The sequence below is a fragment of the Idiotropiscis lumnitzeri genome, chromosome 13 (genome assembly GCF_059441095.1).
Source record: "Idiotropiscis lumnitzeri isolate Australia: NSW breed Sydney's pygmy pipehorse chromosome 13, RoL_Ilum_1.0, whole genome shotgun sequence".
NCBI classification, from domain to species: domain Eukaryota; kingdom Metazoa; phylum Chordata; class Actinopteri; order Syngnathiformes; family Syngnathidae; genus Idiotropiscis; species Idiotropiscis lumnitzeri.
The window spans coordinates 11976045-11989640 of record NC_142403.1 but is presented as its reverse complement, the minus strand read 5'-3'; the positions used below and the strand labels follow the sequence as shown (position 1 = coordinate 11989640).

The 13596-nt window shown below is 40.3% G+C and overlaps 1 protein-coding gene and 1 non-coding gene across 2 annotated transcripts in view; one reads left to right on the top strand and one right to left on the bottom strand.

Moving 5' to 3' along the window:
* Positions 1–231: 231 nt before the first annotated feature.
* On the top strand, positions 232–345 carry LOC148324386 (U5 spliceosomal RNA). Its single transcript, XR_015846408.1, has one exon. It is a non-coding gene; the product is annotated as a U5 spliceosomal RNA (small nuclear RNA).
* A 577-nt stretch (positions 346–922) lies between these two features.
* Positions 923–13596, bottom strand: part of xpr1a (xenotropic and polytropic retrovirus receptor 1a) — a 51719-nt gene continuing 39045 nt past the window's right edge. Inside the window, exons 7-15 of the mRNA XM_088313836.1 lie at positions 13194–13275; positions 12911–13098; positions 12642–12821; positions 9917–10085; positions 9371–9571; positions 5553–5719; positions 4291–4430; positions 3971–4192; positions 923–3895 (exon numbers count right to left, since the gene is read on the bottom strand). Coding sequence (XP_088169962.1) covers positions 3838–3895; positions 3971–4192; positions 4291–4430; positions 5553–5719; positions 9371–9571; positions 9917–10085; positions 12642–12821; positions 12911–13098; positions 13194–13275 — 1407 coding nt within the window. The 3' untranslated portion in view covers positions 923–3837. The remainder of the gene's footprint in view (positions 3896–3970; positions 4193–4290; positions 4431–5552; positions 5720–9370; positions 9572–9916; positions 10086–12641; positions 12822–12910; positions 13099–13193; positions 13276–13596) is intronic.

The following is a 13596-nucleotide window of genomic DNA, read 5'->3' as shown; positions in this document are numbered from 1 at the left end:
ATCCTTTGCGCAAAAATGGTTATAATCACCATAAAAACCACACACATACACACTTATATTCGCTTTTCTTATCTTCTTGTGATAACAATGGGGATAGTGAAGTTTACCAAATACATATATCAAGATTTATGTTTTGTATTAGAAAGTTAAAGCTTGCGTTTGATTGTTAAACCGTCTGTTAAAATGATACAATTGGTGATCATATAGCCCGTTTCAACTTCTCATCCACAATCACTCTTGTTTCTCCTCAGATCGTATAAATCTTTCGCCTTTTACTAAAGATTTCCGTGGGGAGGAACAACAAGAGTCTATCTCAATTTTTTGATGCTCTGCTAAAGCGGAGCTTTCTCATTGGTTCAAGACAATTATATTTCCACCAAATCACATTCTCGGGTGTGGTGAGCGGTCACAGTGCGTATTCACAGCACCTTCAACTCATTAAGTATCTCGCAATAGGTCGTTTGAATTCTTACTCATCATAGCGGCTGTTCGGTCCCCCTGGCAAGAAAATAATATATCTAGGACAAGCACAACTAGCGATAAGTCAAGCGACTTCTATCCGGGTGTTAATGGAGGCTTTGTATTTATCTTCTTGTTCAAACTCGACACGCAGCAACGGCTGCTTCCGCCGGTCTCTGACCGTTTCTCGATCACTCACAGGTGATCCAGTCCTCTCGGGAGATGTTCACTCCTCCCGCCCTTTTTTCCCTCAAGGCGGGATAAATGTGATTTTTTTTTTGTGTAAGTTACAATTCTAATGTAATGTATACAAAAATAAGGTTAAAATTATCAAGTTTCATTGTGACCAAACCTAAGCGCACTAAATTAAGAAAAAAAGAAAATATTTACAATTATTACCCACCTGTACATTCTGCAATTAAGTAAATGTTTCCACACGAAAAAACGGGTGGTGAGGCAGAGCGAGCTTTGAAAATAACATTGGTTTATAAAACCCAGATATGACAGGATCACCAAAGTGTGTACAGAACTACAAATACATCATAGAGAGAACTGTGTTATACACTCAACATGTACAAACTACTCAATTGAAAGGAGGATGATCTGCAAGAAGACATTCTCGTTTTCTTTTCATCTTACTTTAAAATCACAATCTAGGTTTCTTATCAAAGTAGAACATCCATCTAACATCACATTCATCTAGTCTACAGGAGAGCAAGTACAACAGGGAAAATGCACAACTATGATGCACAAAAAACTTTGCGTCCGAAAAACAGATCTTGGAGGCTTGCCGTGGGTTCTTCTGCTGTTTCTTCTACACTCCGCTGGCTCAAAGTGCGTCCATCTACTATAACTCATGCCACAGCCACGATAGCTTCATGCACTTTCACTAATGTACACTTGGGGGGGGGGGGGGGGCGGACAACATTCAGATTTTTTTTTTTAAATACAAATAAGCACATCTGAAAAAGAGCAAGATTAGAACACACATACACTTGAGAACAAACAAAGCTACAAAATACTGCTTGTCCAAAATGGCAACATCAATCATGGCTGCTAATATAAATATACAGGAACAATAAATTAACTTGTATGTACATTGTTGAATGAAAAGCAGCATGCAGGCAAGGCAACTCTGTACAAAAACATTGTGTTGGGTGTCAAGTGTATTTAAAAAAAAAAGGGGGGGTGACTTCTACGTATTAGCACATTGCACACTCATCCTGGCCTTTTGGGATCTACTAGTAGATGTCAACTAGTGTACAGTTTCACCCCTCTCGTAACGCCGCTGTCCAATTGTTATGGAGAAATGGCAACCAGGAGCGGAAAATCATCACTAGCAACACACCGTCGGTTACTAGTTCGTCCTAGTCATTCTACTTGTGCGCTGAATGGTTTACCAGTGAAGACAAATAGCAAACTAGTGCACAGAGACCTAAAGATGGCTTTCAAGGATATGGAATAAACGGTATGCCATAAAAGCATTCATTTTGCACAAATTGGTTCAGAGTCGAACAAGAAATTGAGTAGAAACGAGTCTCCAAAAAGTCAAAACATTAGAAAAAACATCATTGAGTGGATGCTCACTTCACGAGTAGAAACAACACAAAACCGCGACGAGGACACTACAGTATTAATAATGCACATCAAAGTATTAGATTACAAAGCAACATCCCTCGTGTTTGTGTCGTACGTAAATGCACTTTTCCTGCGAGCGCCTCCAGTGTTGCCACAGCACTTTTTGAATTTCTTTTAACAAAGTGACAAACAAAACAAAACAGAAAACAAACAAGAAAAAAAAAACAGGAAAGAAAACGAGTACAAAATAATCATCGAGGTCAAAGCAGTTGATTTGTTGCTGATATGCTGCGTTAAGACTCCTTCCTCGGTTTTCGACTGAATTCATTTTTCAATGGAGTCAAATGTTTTTTCTTGTCCCTGTTGATCCTGTTAAGTTGACCAAAAAAGTGTGTAAACAGTCATCGATGTCGCCTGATTAGAAATCAAGCATGTTGTCCGTGCAACAACAACAACAACAGAAAAAAATGTTATCTCCAATTTTTTTTCCATCCGAAACGCACACACAAAAGTGTGGTTTTGGACACAAATAAAAACTCACAAAAAATGGAGATACTTATTTTTTGTTGTACGGCAAACAAAAGGAGAGAGAAAAAGGAAGAAAAAAGATGACAGTTTGGTCGGTTAGATATTGTTTTATAAATTGAGTTTAAAACGATGTTTGTGCTTCAGCAAGTTGTGTGTGTGTGTGTGTGCGTGTGTGTGTTTACATGAGGAAGAGGGAACAGAGGTCTCTGTGAGCCCCGCACTGATTTCATCACTGAGTAATGAAAAGCAAATATCTCCCTCTAATGGAGATTTTTTTCTTTTAGTCAAAAAAACTAAAGCCACAAAAAGTAGGTCCAAAATTGTGAAAAGAAAAAAAAGGCTGCTTTTGTGGGAATTTCTTTCCCCTTATAAACAATAAAAATGGAAATGCATGCTTTCTTAGCTTTTTTTCCAAATAAAAAAGAAAAAAAACTGGAATACATTCTTGACAAGATTTACTTTTTTTTTTTAATTATAAAAATCCACAACATGAAAATACATTCTTGTTTGTTCATTTCTAACACAACATTTAGAGATGCATGCGTTTCATTGTTTCTTTTTTTTTTGTTTATTGATTTTTTACATTTTTTTTTTTAGATGAAAAAACTCCACAGATACATTCTCTTTAATATTTTGGTTTTTAAGACTATGAAGAAAATCTACAGAATGTGGACATATACATTCTTTTATTTTATTTTTAAAAAATAAAAATAAAATCTCTAACGTTGTAACAATATTGTTATAATTCGAGGGGTTAAAACAAAATCCACAAAAGTTGGGAGTACATGCTATTTTTTATTTTAGTTATTTTTAGATAAAAACAAAAGCTAAACTTTGAAATATATTATTTCCACTTTTTAAAATTAAATGAAAAAAAAATCCACCAATTTTGGAAATGCTTTTGATTGCCTGTTTTGGGGAAATCACAAAATGTTCAAAAGCATTATTGGCATTTTTTTTGTAGGTAAAATAAAAAAAGGAAATACCTTCATCTCATTGCTTTTGTTTTGATCCAAATAAATGCTCAACATTTGGAGAGACATTCTTTTCATTGTTTTTGTATTTTGGATAAAAGAAGATAAATCTCACTAAAGAGAGAGACACATCTTTTCATTGCCCAGTGACAAGTTAAAAAAAAAAAAGAATTAAAAAAAAAAAGAGTGTTTTTTAAGTTTTAGCGTAAAGGTAAAATGGTGAAGAATAAGAATGTGTGTTTGTGTGTGTACATGTTTTTGTGGTTGAGTGCAGACAATGCTGATGCTTGCTGGTGATTCAGCTGAAGGCCTCATCATCCGTATCTTCAATTAGAACCTTGGTGTCCTTTTTGGATCTACAAAAAAAATAATGAATATGAATAAATCTTTTGCAGGCGGTCGTAAAGGTCGCATGAGTGCTAGCTTCTTACTGAGAGGACAGTAGAGGGCGCCGCAGAGTGAGGCTGTACGACCTCTTCCAGGTTTTCTTGCCGGAGCGGTTGCGGACGCCGTCCTCCTGGTCCATCATCTGCTCCAGCAACGTCTGGTCGTCGGCATTGAGTGGTGCCACTGAAATATCTCGAACTGCGCGGAACTCGCCGCAGTTGTTTAGGTGCTCGTTCTCCAGACGGAAGAAATTCCACACAAAGCGCCTGCAGGGACGAAGGAAGGTGGTCGTTCGGAGCCTTGCGACATCGTATGACGGGACAGTTGTTAATGGAAGACATTCGGGAGTGAGGAGAAAGCGTACCTGAAGACCTCGAGAGGTGCCAGAACGGTGGCCACAATGTCGCCCACCGAGTGAATCTTGGTCATAGTGGTTAGAGAGAGAGAGATTGTCCAGGCAAAACGCAGGATCACATCTTCGAAAATGGCACAGTAGTAGTAGGCCTGCACACAAAAGGGGGGTGGGATTAGATGCATTCCAAGTACTACACAAAGGTAACTCAATACATTAGAATAAAGAACATTCAAATTCAAAAAGTGGAACTCATTCATTTAACACAAACAAATACAGGCACGCACACAAAAAGTTGTTTCACAAGGCCCACTTGAACCTCATTTTTATATTACAGTAATTTGGGATGGTTTCTGCTGTAAAGTATTTGCTTGAGAAGGTGAATTTTGGGTTCAAATCAAATGTAATTTATATTCTTCAAAATTATTAAAAAAAAATAAATAATGCAATATTTCACTGTGAGTGTGTGTGTGTATGTGTGTAGTGAATCTGTTTAACAGTTTCACTTTTTGAATTGAACAACTGTTGTATTGAGTAGCACAAAAGTTGATATTACATAGGAAAGGCTAAGAATTATTTTTAATATAGAAATGAGGCTGGAAATTGTCATCACACAAACATTTTCCCGTACTTTAAATGAATCTGCATAATATGAGGATTTCCTTTTGAATTGAATGATTGACCAAAGATAGTTTTATACAATATATTCATTGAGATGTACCTGCAGTCGTTACCCTAATAACAATTTTAACCTACCGTTACAATACGAATGCAAAATGCCAATTTGCTTGCTCCAAATGTGTAGTTTTCCTAATGCCCATGTATAATCATAGTCACAATAATCCATAAAGTTTGAGATGAGGCATCTGGAGTTTCCGCATTTTTTGAATTGGATAAAATTGTTTTTTCTCTCTTTTCTCCAAAAATGACTCAGGCCAGTGGTTCTCATATTTTGACACCAAGTACCACCAGAAAAAAATACCCCGCAAGCGCTCACATTAACAACATAACCAACACTAAACTATAGTAGTGTAGTAGGCCTAAATGTTCATCCAAAAACATTTTTTCCCTAAAAAGTACATTCCCCATTAACGTTGGCCAGAGTTGAGTTAGCCTTTACTTAGGCGGTCATTCTTTAGCCACTAGAGGGCGCCTACACACTACGAGGCACTGACCTAGGCAATTATGCTATTAGGCTGACTAAGGCAATTATGCTATTAGGCAAATGATGTGTTTGTGTGTGTGTGAGTGCGCGTGTACGTGTCTAAGTTTACCTTGTGCGGGTAAACAATCTCTTCTCTGAGGAAGGTGTTCTCTCCAGCCCCGCGGTCAAACAGTCCCCAGTCCATGCGCAGATCCCAGATCAACGTGTAGAACGAGCTTATGGTGGAGAAGACGATCAGCAGGTAGAAGAACATGTCAGTGTCTGTGTGGCCTTGCTCTGCAACACAAACACACAAAACATTGAGTGCCTTATGTAAAAGATGAGAACATATTAGAAAACCTAGAGCTTGTTTCCCTTCTGCAAGGGTAACTTTCACTTGACTGTCAACAATAATTCAGAGAGTTCATCTCAAAGGTGTCTGATGGGCTTTTTCCAAACCAAACTTGATCTTGCAGTCACGCTGGAACAGGAACATGCCGCCCCGAAATGGTTCCCACAAAGTTGGAAGCGTTTGATTGATTCATTGTTCTGTCTGTCACAAAATGTCGCGAACAAAGACAGAGATGAACAAAGATACGTTATTTGGAGAGCATAAAGTAATCACCCTCCCCTAAAAAGGTTTAGAATTGAGCCTGAATCTAACAGAAGTTCCTCCCTTCATTTTCATTTCAAAATAAATAATTTCTTGGCAACCAAAGTGCCACATGATGGAGGCAAAGGACTACTTTGGCGCCATCTTGTGACATCATAGGACAATTCTGAAAGAGCAAAAAAAAAACAACAAAAAAAAACAAAAAACACAAATAGGCATTTTTTTTCAGCATATAATGGACGATAGAAAAAAAAAAGGTACGTTTGTGATTAGCCAACAGCAAATAGGCAAGGGAACATTGTAAATAATGTACTTCAAACATCCATCCATCCATTACAGAGCCGGTGTCCGTAATACCCACACCCACGCACACGCACGCACGGAGGCCTGGCAGCCTCCCATCCATCCGTCAGTGTCACTTGTCCAGCGTGTTGCCAAAGAAGCGGCAAGGATGGTGACACTTCCACCGCCCGCCCACAGTGCCGACTTCATTGTGTCGGTGCTTCCCCAAGTCCTCTTTTGACACTTTGCTTTCCTGTTTGGCCACGGGACGATTAAAAGGTTACCCGAGCTTAGATGCACAATGATTGGATGCGTAAAAGGGGCTAATGGTGGTCAGAGTCAGCGGCTCCTGTCACAAACACATTAAAACGCTGGTGGTACACACACACACTCGCACCCCCCCCCCCCGCACACACACTCACACAACACAAAAGACATGGCTCAAGTTAATTATGTTGTCTATTCAATTTATAACATTGATTAAAATAAATAAAATAAAGGTTAAAAAAGTCACACATGGGATATTAAGAGAGAACGTTGCAGTTTGTTTTTTTTTCCCACTCAGCAAGTTCACATCAATCTGTCAATGTTAATGGAATCATCTGTTTCTATGGCAACCCACAGGTATCATCCAGACAATTAAAAAGCTGCACATATCACATGAAAGCAAATGTATGAATCCAGACATTTTCCAGCAAAGTCGTATGTCAAAGACTTACAGCTGTCCGCTCGTTGCTATTTGTGTTCAACCTCGGGTCACTCTTCGTCATTCATCATTTGATTCTCATATAATATTAGAAGTGAAATCAAGTCTAGTCTCAGATGTTACAAATCATTTAATGGAAAATAAAAGACAAAAATGTCAATACTGAAAAATCTCAGTGCTTATCTGGTTTTGGGAAGTTCATTTTCAGACAGATGAGTGTGTTTAAAAATATGCATGTGACATTGACTGGAACTTCCGCATTTTGTTTCTTACGCATGATGCCTCATTTATATCACAGGGGAACAGTGGGTTTGAAAAATCTGCCCTTGCATGTGGCATCCTTTTTTAAGAATATTTAAGTTTGGAATGGTTTGGGTTCAATTATCACACTGGTTAGAAAATTGTGAGCATCGTGCCCGATCAGGGTTTCACAAAAATGGGTCCAATTCAATACCCAGCGCACCGACTTGGATGTTTATCTCAGTGAACACATTTAGTGCATTTGTCCTTTAATGTTTTCCCGGAGATAAGGACGGAGCGAGTGAGGCAGGTGAGGTCACACACACAAACAGCGTCCGTGACGGCTTGAGCGATGATAGTGACACATCCTCACAGACAAGCTGATCATAAATGAACGGTGAGATGCAGCGTTATGAACTCAATTCCGACCACTGGCCTTCAGCATCCACTTATCAGATCACAATCAGTGATATAAATGTTTATGGAGTCCAGAGAAAAACATTTTGAACCAACTCTCAATATGATGCAAGGCTGTCACTCCAAACTGCAACCAAAATAATTTTGTTAAATAAGACCTCTCCAAGAGTGTATATTACTTAAGTTTTTTTTTTTGTGCGCGTGTGTGTTCAGGAGCTAACATCAAATATTAACGCTGCACGTGCGCAAGTGTCCAATTTGCCACCGACCTCCATCAATGAACCAGCCAGAATGTATGCCTTCACCATTTTGTGGGATGAAAGGCCGCTTCATAGAGAATAAGACATGAAGGGAGGCCATTAGTCAACGGGCTTCAGACCAGATGAAAGTGGAGGATGTGACTTAATGGACGCGTATGGCACCTCGTGGCCTGTCTCAGTGTCTTCCTCCCTGGTGCTCCATGCCGGAGGAACTAAAGCAAAATGGGTGAGTGAGGAGGAATAAGCGAGGCAAGTATCCCTACGTCATATTCCTACAACTTTGAAAACACAAGAGCAAAAATGGCGTCCCCCTTAGGTGCGTAAATGCCATGTTTTGAACGTATTTGTTTAAATAAACACTTGGTAGACCAAAGTTTTTAAAGAACAAAAACACCAGAGTTGGGCACTTGACCTTTTTTGGCGGTCATCCCCACCTGTGACCTGAGCAATTTATGTCGTTTGTCCATTTTGCAGAATAGGTTGAGATGAACTATTGGCCGCCTCGCAACCACATCACACGCACAAGGTCCAATTAGCGAGCCAGACTAAAATCCAATAAAGCCTTGCTTGGTCAAGCCCTTTTTTAAAATTTGTCACCCCCCCATGCCAAAAATGGGCGTCAGACCGGGCCGGACTGTTCCGCCCACAGGGCGGACTGCCCAGCCCTGAAAAACAATATTAAGTAAATATGCTAATTTAAAATAAAACAGGAACTTTCGACATCTTGTCTGGACTTTTCCTTTTCAATACTTCTCAGACAGAGAAGCTAAACTGAACATTCTTATCTTAGAGGCACAATTTGCAGGTGTGTATCGGAAAATCAAGTTTGTTTGAAAGAGGAAGAGCTGGACTTGGCCTGGAAAAAAAAAATCTATAAAGTAACATCAGAGCGGAAGGTGATGCTTTGAAATGAGCCAAGCGGACCAGAATGTGTGCAGGACTATCTCAGCACAAAGCACTGAAGAGAAGCTTTGACGGTGTTTGAGCATTAACTCCTTTGCGATTGGGCCCGCAGATGAAAATAATTTGCCAGTCTGTCATCTGGAAAGTGACTTGACTTTTAATGTAGCACAAACAAACCATCTCATTTTCATCCTGTCTGCTCCTACGCTTTTCTGGCTTTCCAGTCGTCTTGTCTTTTAGCTTCTCTAACCTCTGTGGCCCTCACACTCAACAAAGAGATCAACACCTTGTTTACCCGTGGATGCGTTTGACAACCCTTTTCCATTTCTATAATATGCAGCTGCCGGCACTGGCAGATGAACAAAGGCGTTCATATGCTCAAGGTCACCTTTGCTTCCTACACACACGCCTCAGTACATGCTTCCTCTAGGCCAATATTGCTGCTTGAGATGATCGAATTTCTCCTCTTTTGAGCTAATAGCTGCAGTGTCTGACCGGTTCAGTGCAGATGTGCGTGTGAGTTTTACCTCTGTGTGTGGCATAGAGTGCGGCGAATGTGACTACGAAGAAGGTGGTGGAATATTTGCCAGCATTCACCAGGTGGGGGAAGGCCCTCTTGGTGTCTCGGTAACGCCTGAGGCACTGGATGAAACGTAGCCAGGCGGGCAGACACTGGATGATGGCGCGCAGGCCGTACGAGTAGCTGTGGCACACGAAGCTACTCGAGTCTGCGATGAAAAATAAATAAATAAATAAAACTCTATGGGGGAGACTGGAACGGTTTAAAGTCATTTCCATTCATTTCAATAGGGAAAGATTATTTTAGAGAAGTATTTTAAGTTACCACTCGACTAAATTAGAAAAATGCTTAAGAAATATATATATTTCTAAAAGAAATAATACAATAATAATTTTTCATGAAATTGTGTTTTTTAAATGCAATTAAATTGTTGCCGTAGTCTCGATTTCCACAACGGACATACAGCTCAAAGACAAGCCACGGGCTTGGCTAGCATGTGACAAACAGGTGTCGGATGTAATCAAGTTAGACAAAGGGAAAATGAGTGACGCACTGTCTATTTTGGGCAACAAGCCCTTGCTGTTGCCCCACTGTAGCTCAAAAATGTAGAAGCAGATGAGATACTCGAGGTCCATCAAGACCACCACCAGCGAGTTGAGCTGGTCGGCCAGCCAGAAGTCGGCAAACTCCACTCGGTGAAACGGTGCCGTGAACACTCGGAACTGGAAACACACACGAAAGGGGAAAGACATCAGTCACAGCTTCACATTTTAGTCTGATGAATACTAACTGGACACTTCGTTAGGCACACCTGCACAATGCAACAGGGTCCAAATATAAGAGCAGTATGGATAAAAATATACTTCAAAAAGATGATAGTGGTCCTTTTTGTTCAAGACAATGAAATATTTAGCAATATATTTATATGTGTAGTTGTGACGCAATGCTGTAAAACTACACTGATGAGGATCTTAATTGTTTTGTTGAATTACTTCAGAGGATATAAGATTGTCACCCCATTACAGGGAGTTAAACAGCAATTTGGGACATTCAACAATGAGTCAGCGGCATAATTGGTTGTTGTTAGAGTGTGCAAGGCAGTTAACAGTCGCACTTAATGGTTTGCACCATGAAAATGGCAAAATGCCTCATTAGCACACCACAGGACACGCAAAATGAGGATGAATGAGTTGTGTCAGTTGGACTACATTTGATGCCTGTGCAAGCGACAAGTTGCTGTGTCAAGTTTTAAACACAACATTATGCAAGATGCTCTCTCTCTCTCTCTCTCGTTCTCTCTCTCCCTCTCACTCACACATACATATATTTTTTTTCGGGGTCCTTTACAGTATTTGAAAATTTGTGCAGAGGGTCTTGTCCTCTAACCCTTGCAAAATGTAACGTGTTTACCGTATTGCGTTTCTACACCACTGCAAACTACAAATTACAAGCATATAATAAGCAGATTGTTCAATTAACAGTCAGGCAGTTTTTGTACTGGTTCCGAATTGTTATTCAATCACGTGTCGTGTCCAGATGGTGAGTGTGTTTGCCACATGACTTTAGCCGGAGGAGAGCTCTTAAACCTTTTGTAAAATGCTTCAACCCTCCGTTTGTTTCCACCCTCAGGTCACATGTGACATTTAGTTGCGACTCTACATTTTCGATGTAGTGTACACCCTCAAACCTGGAATGCACACCACCGACACACACAATTGACACACGCATGCACAGACACACACTGGAAATGTCAACGAATACATAAGCAGTATAAGCTGTCAATCACAGTGTCCATTGATCGACACTATCCGCTGGGTGCGCGCCTCTCAAGGCTGTCAGGTGGCCGGTTCATTGCTTTTAGCAAACAATAATATTCTGGCTGCAGTTTGTCTTCTAATGAAATATTTGTCCCCTGCCTCGTCTTGTTGTCAGCCAGCTTCACACCTGGCTTAAATGAACACGCTTGAACAATATTTGTTCGCACATGTAACTCATAAAATCACAATCGCACGCACAATATGGAGCTACAACTCAAATTACGGGTGACTTGCTTAACAAATTGAGATTGCAGATGATTAGCTGGCTAGAACCACGTAGGAAGACCGCCGGGAGACATGAAGCAAAGTACGAGGCCATGAGAAAGGGTGAAGGGGGCGAAAGGAAGACGCTGGGGGGGAAGCTGAGAGGAGGGAGGATAGGAGGAGCTCAGGCATTCAGCATACTGATGGATCTATGCCGGTAATGATTGCACAGTCACAGCGTTCACCTCCCCTGGGATGAGAATGCATTCTATTATCCCTCAACACACACACACACACGTATAGATAAAACAAAGACACTAGCGCACTGTGGCCATGTAGAGCAGCTCACACAAAGAGCAAAGCAAGGAGGGTTTTGTTCACAAGTCTTGAGATACAATCGGAATTGTAAACAGTGTTCATCTGAGTGACATTTATTTGTGTTAGCGCACGTATTTTTAATGATGTCAATTAAAATGATAGTAAATGAATGAAAGCTGTAAACTGACATTCAACCGCAATAAAATTTTTAACAATTAAAAATGGTATTATTATTATTAAACCGATGCCCAAATGAATAAATAAATAATCCCAACAGTCAATTGTCTCGTTGCTTTTTTCTTAGCTACACTGCTCTAATCGTGTTTGTGGAATGTTCGATTTTCTTGATCAATCATATTTCAGCCTACGTGTTCTGCCTGGGGCCTTCAGAGGCCATCGTCCTTATTGATGTACTTAAACATATTAGCAATGTTTTTTTTTTATTTTATTTTTTTTTTTTTTAAAGCAACCAGATTTAAATTTCTTCCTCCCTGGGCCATAGCTCTGATCCGCAACATTTTGCCATCTTCTGATTGGCGGGCCAGAGCAAGACTTGTTACAGCCAACTTTTACTAGAATAGAATAAAAAGATGCATAATCTTCACTGGCGAGAATGGTGCATTTGATTTGATTTAAAAGGGTTCCGCATTTATCATGTTACGGATAAATATTGACTCTCACCTAATTCAGATGATAAACATGACACAAGTGCGTGCTATGTTGTGTTTTTGTATAATATTGATGCTTTTTATAATTGCGACATGAGGAGGTGGCATTGAGAGGTGGATTAAGTCAAGTGAGTCCCAAAGTCAGGCCTAAGTACCAAATGGACGGCCTACTGAAGTAGAAATGGTGAAAAATGAGTGTCTCCTTAAAGTGGATCTGGATCAACATTCAACTAAGTAATTTCTTTGTCAGTGGAGGCGAAAGTCTACTGACCAGCAGCTTGAGCAGCCAAAAACGCGACTTGTAGTAGCACGTCTTGAAGGGGTTGATGAGGAAGAGCAGCATGAAGCCATAGAGGACGAGGGGGTTGATTTGCATGGGGAGGTAGAGGTACTCCGAGTACAGACACGACAGGATGCTGAGACACCATAACACGCCCAGGAAGCCAGCGATCTGCAAGACAAAACAAAAAAAAAAAGCACTTTTAATCATAAGCCATAATGATGCTCTTAACTCCGCATCTCTTGTCATCTCATAGCAACCTCAAAGAGGTGCTGGTGTGAGAGGTTGTTGCGAGGATTTATCTCAAAGATGAGCACGTGGTTGACTCCCGCCTGTCTCCAACCGTATGTGTTGATGCCCAGCAGGAAGAGGAACTGGATCAAGAGAAAGCCGCCCCGGTAGATCCGCACCAGAGGCCACACATTCTCATAGCGAATGAACACGACGCCTGGCAAACAGACAAAATAAAAAGCTTTCAAGTCTGGGACATTCAACAACAAGATCAGAAAATGGAGTTCATTGTTAAGGTGGATTTTGAGTTACCAGTCAGTACAAAGGCAATGGCGAGGATGATGAAGATGCCACAGTAAAGACCCACACGGAAGGTCGTCCAGGCCAAAGCAGGCTGAAGCAACACAGACAGACAAACGTTAATAGCAAAAAAAAAAAAAACACATTTTAAAGAGGGTGCGTTGAGCACGCTATTTATTGTGTCGAGAATCTTTTGGAAAGTACATGTTTATAATAATTAGTCAAAATTGAACCCAAACATTTTTAAGTGGGATTGTGTTGTGTGTGTTAAAAATATGCTTCGTCAAAATGTCGGGGAGCCGACACTCAATTCAATTCCTCATTCAGAAGATGCATTGTGGTGGCAAAATTTCAAGGCATGTTTCGGAAAGGATTCATTATGACCAATGTCGAAAAGGTCTGTCAGTGTGCTTGT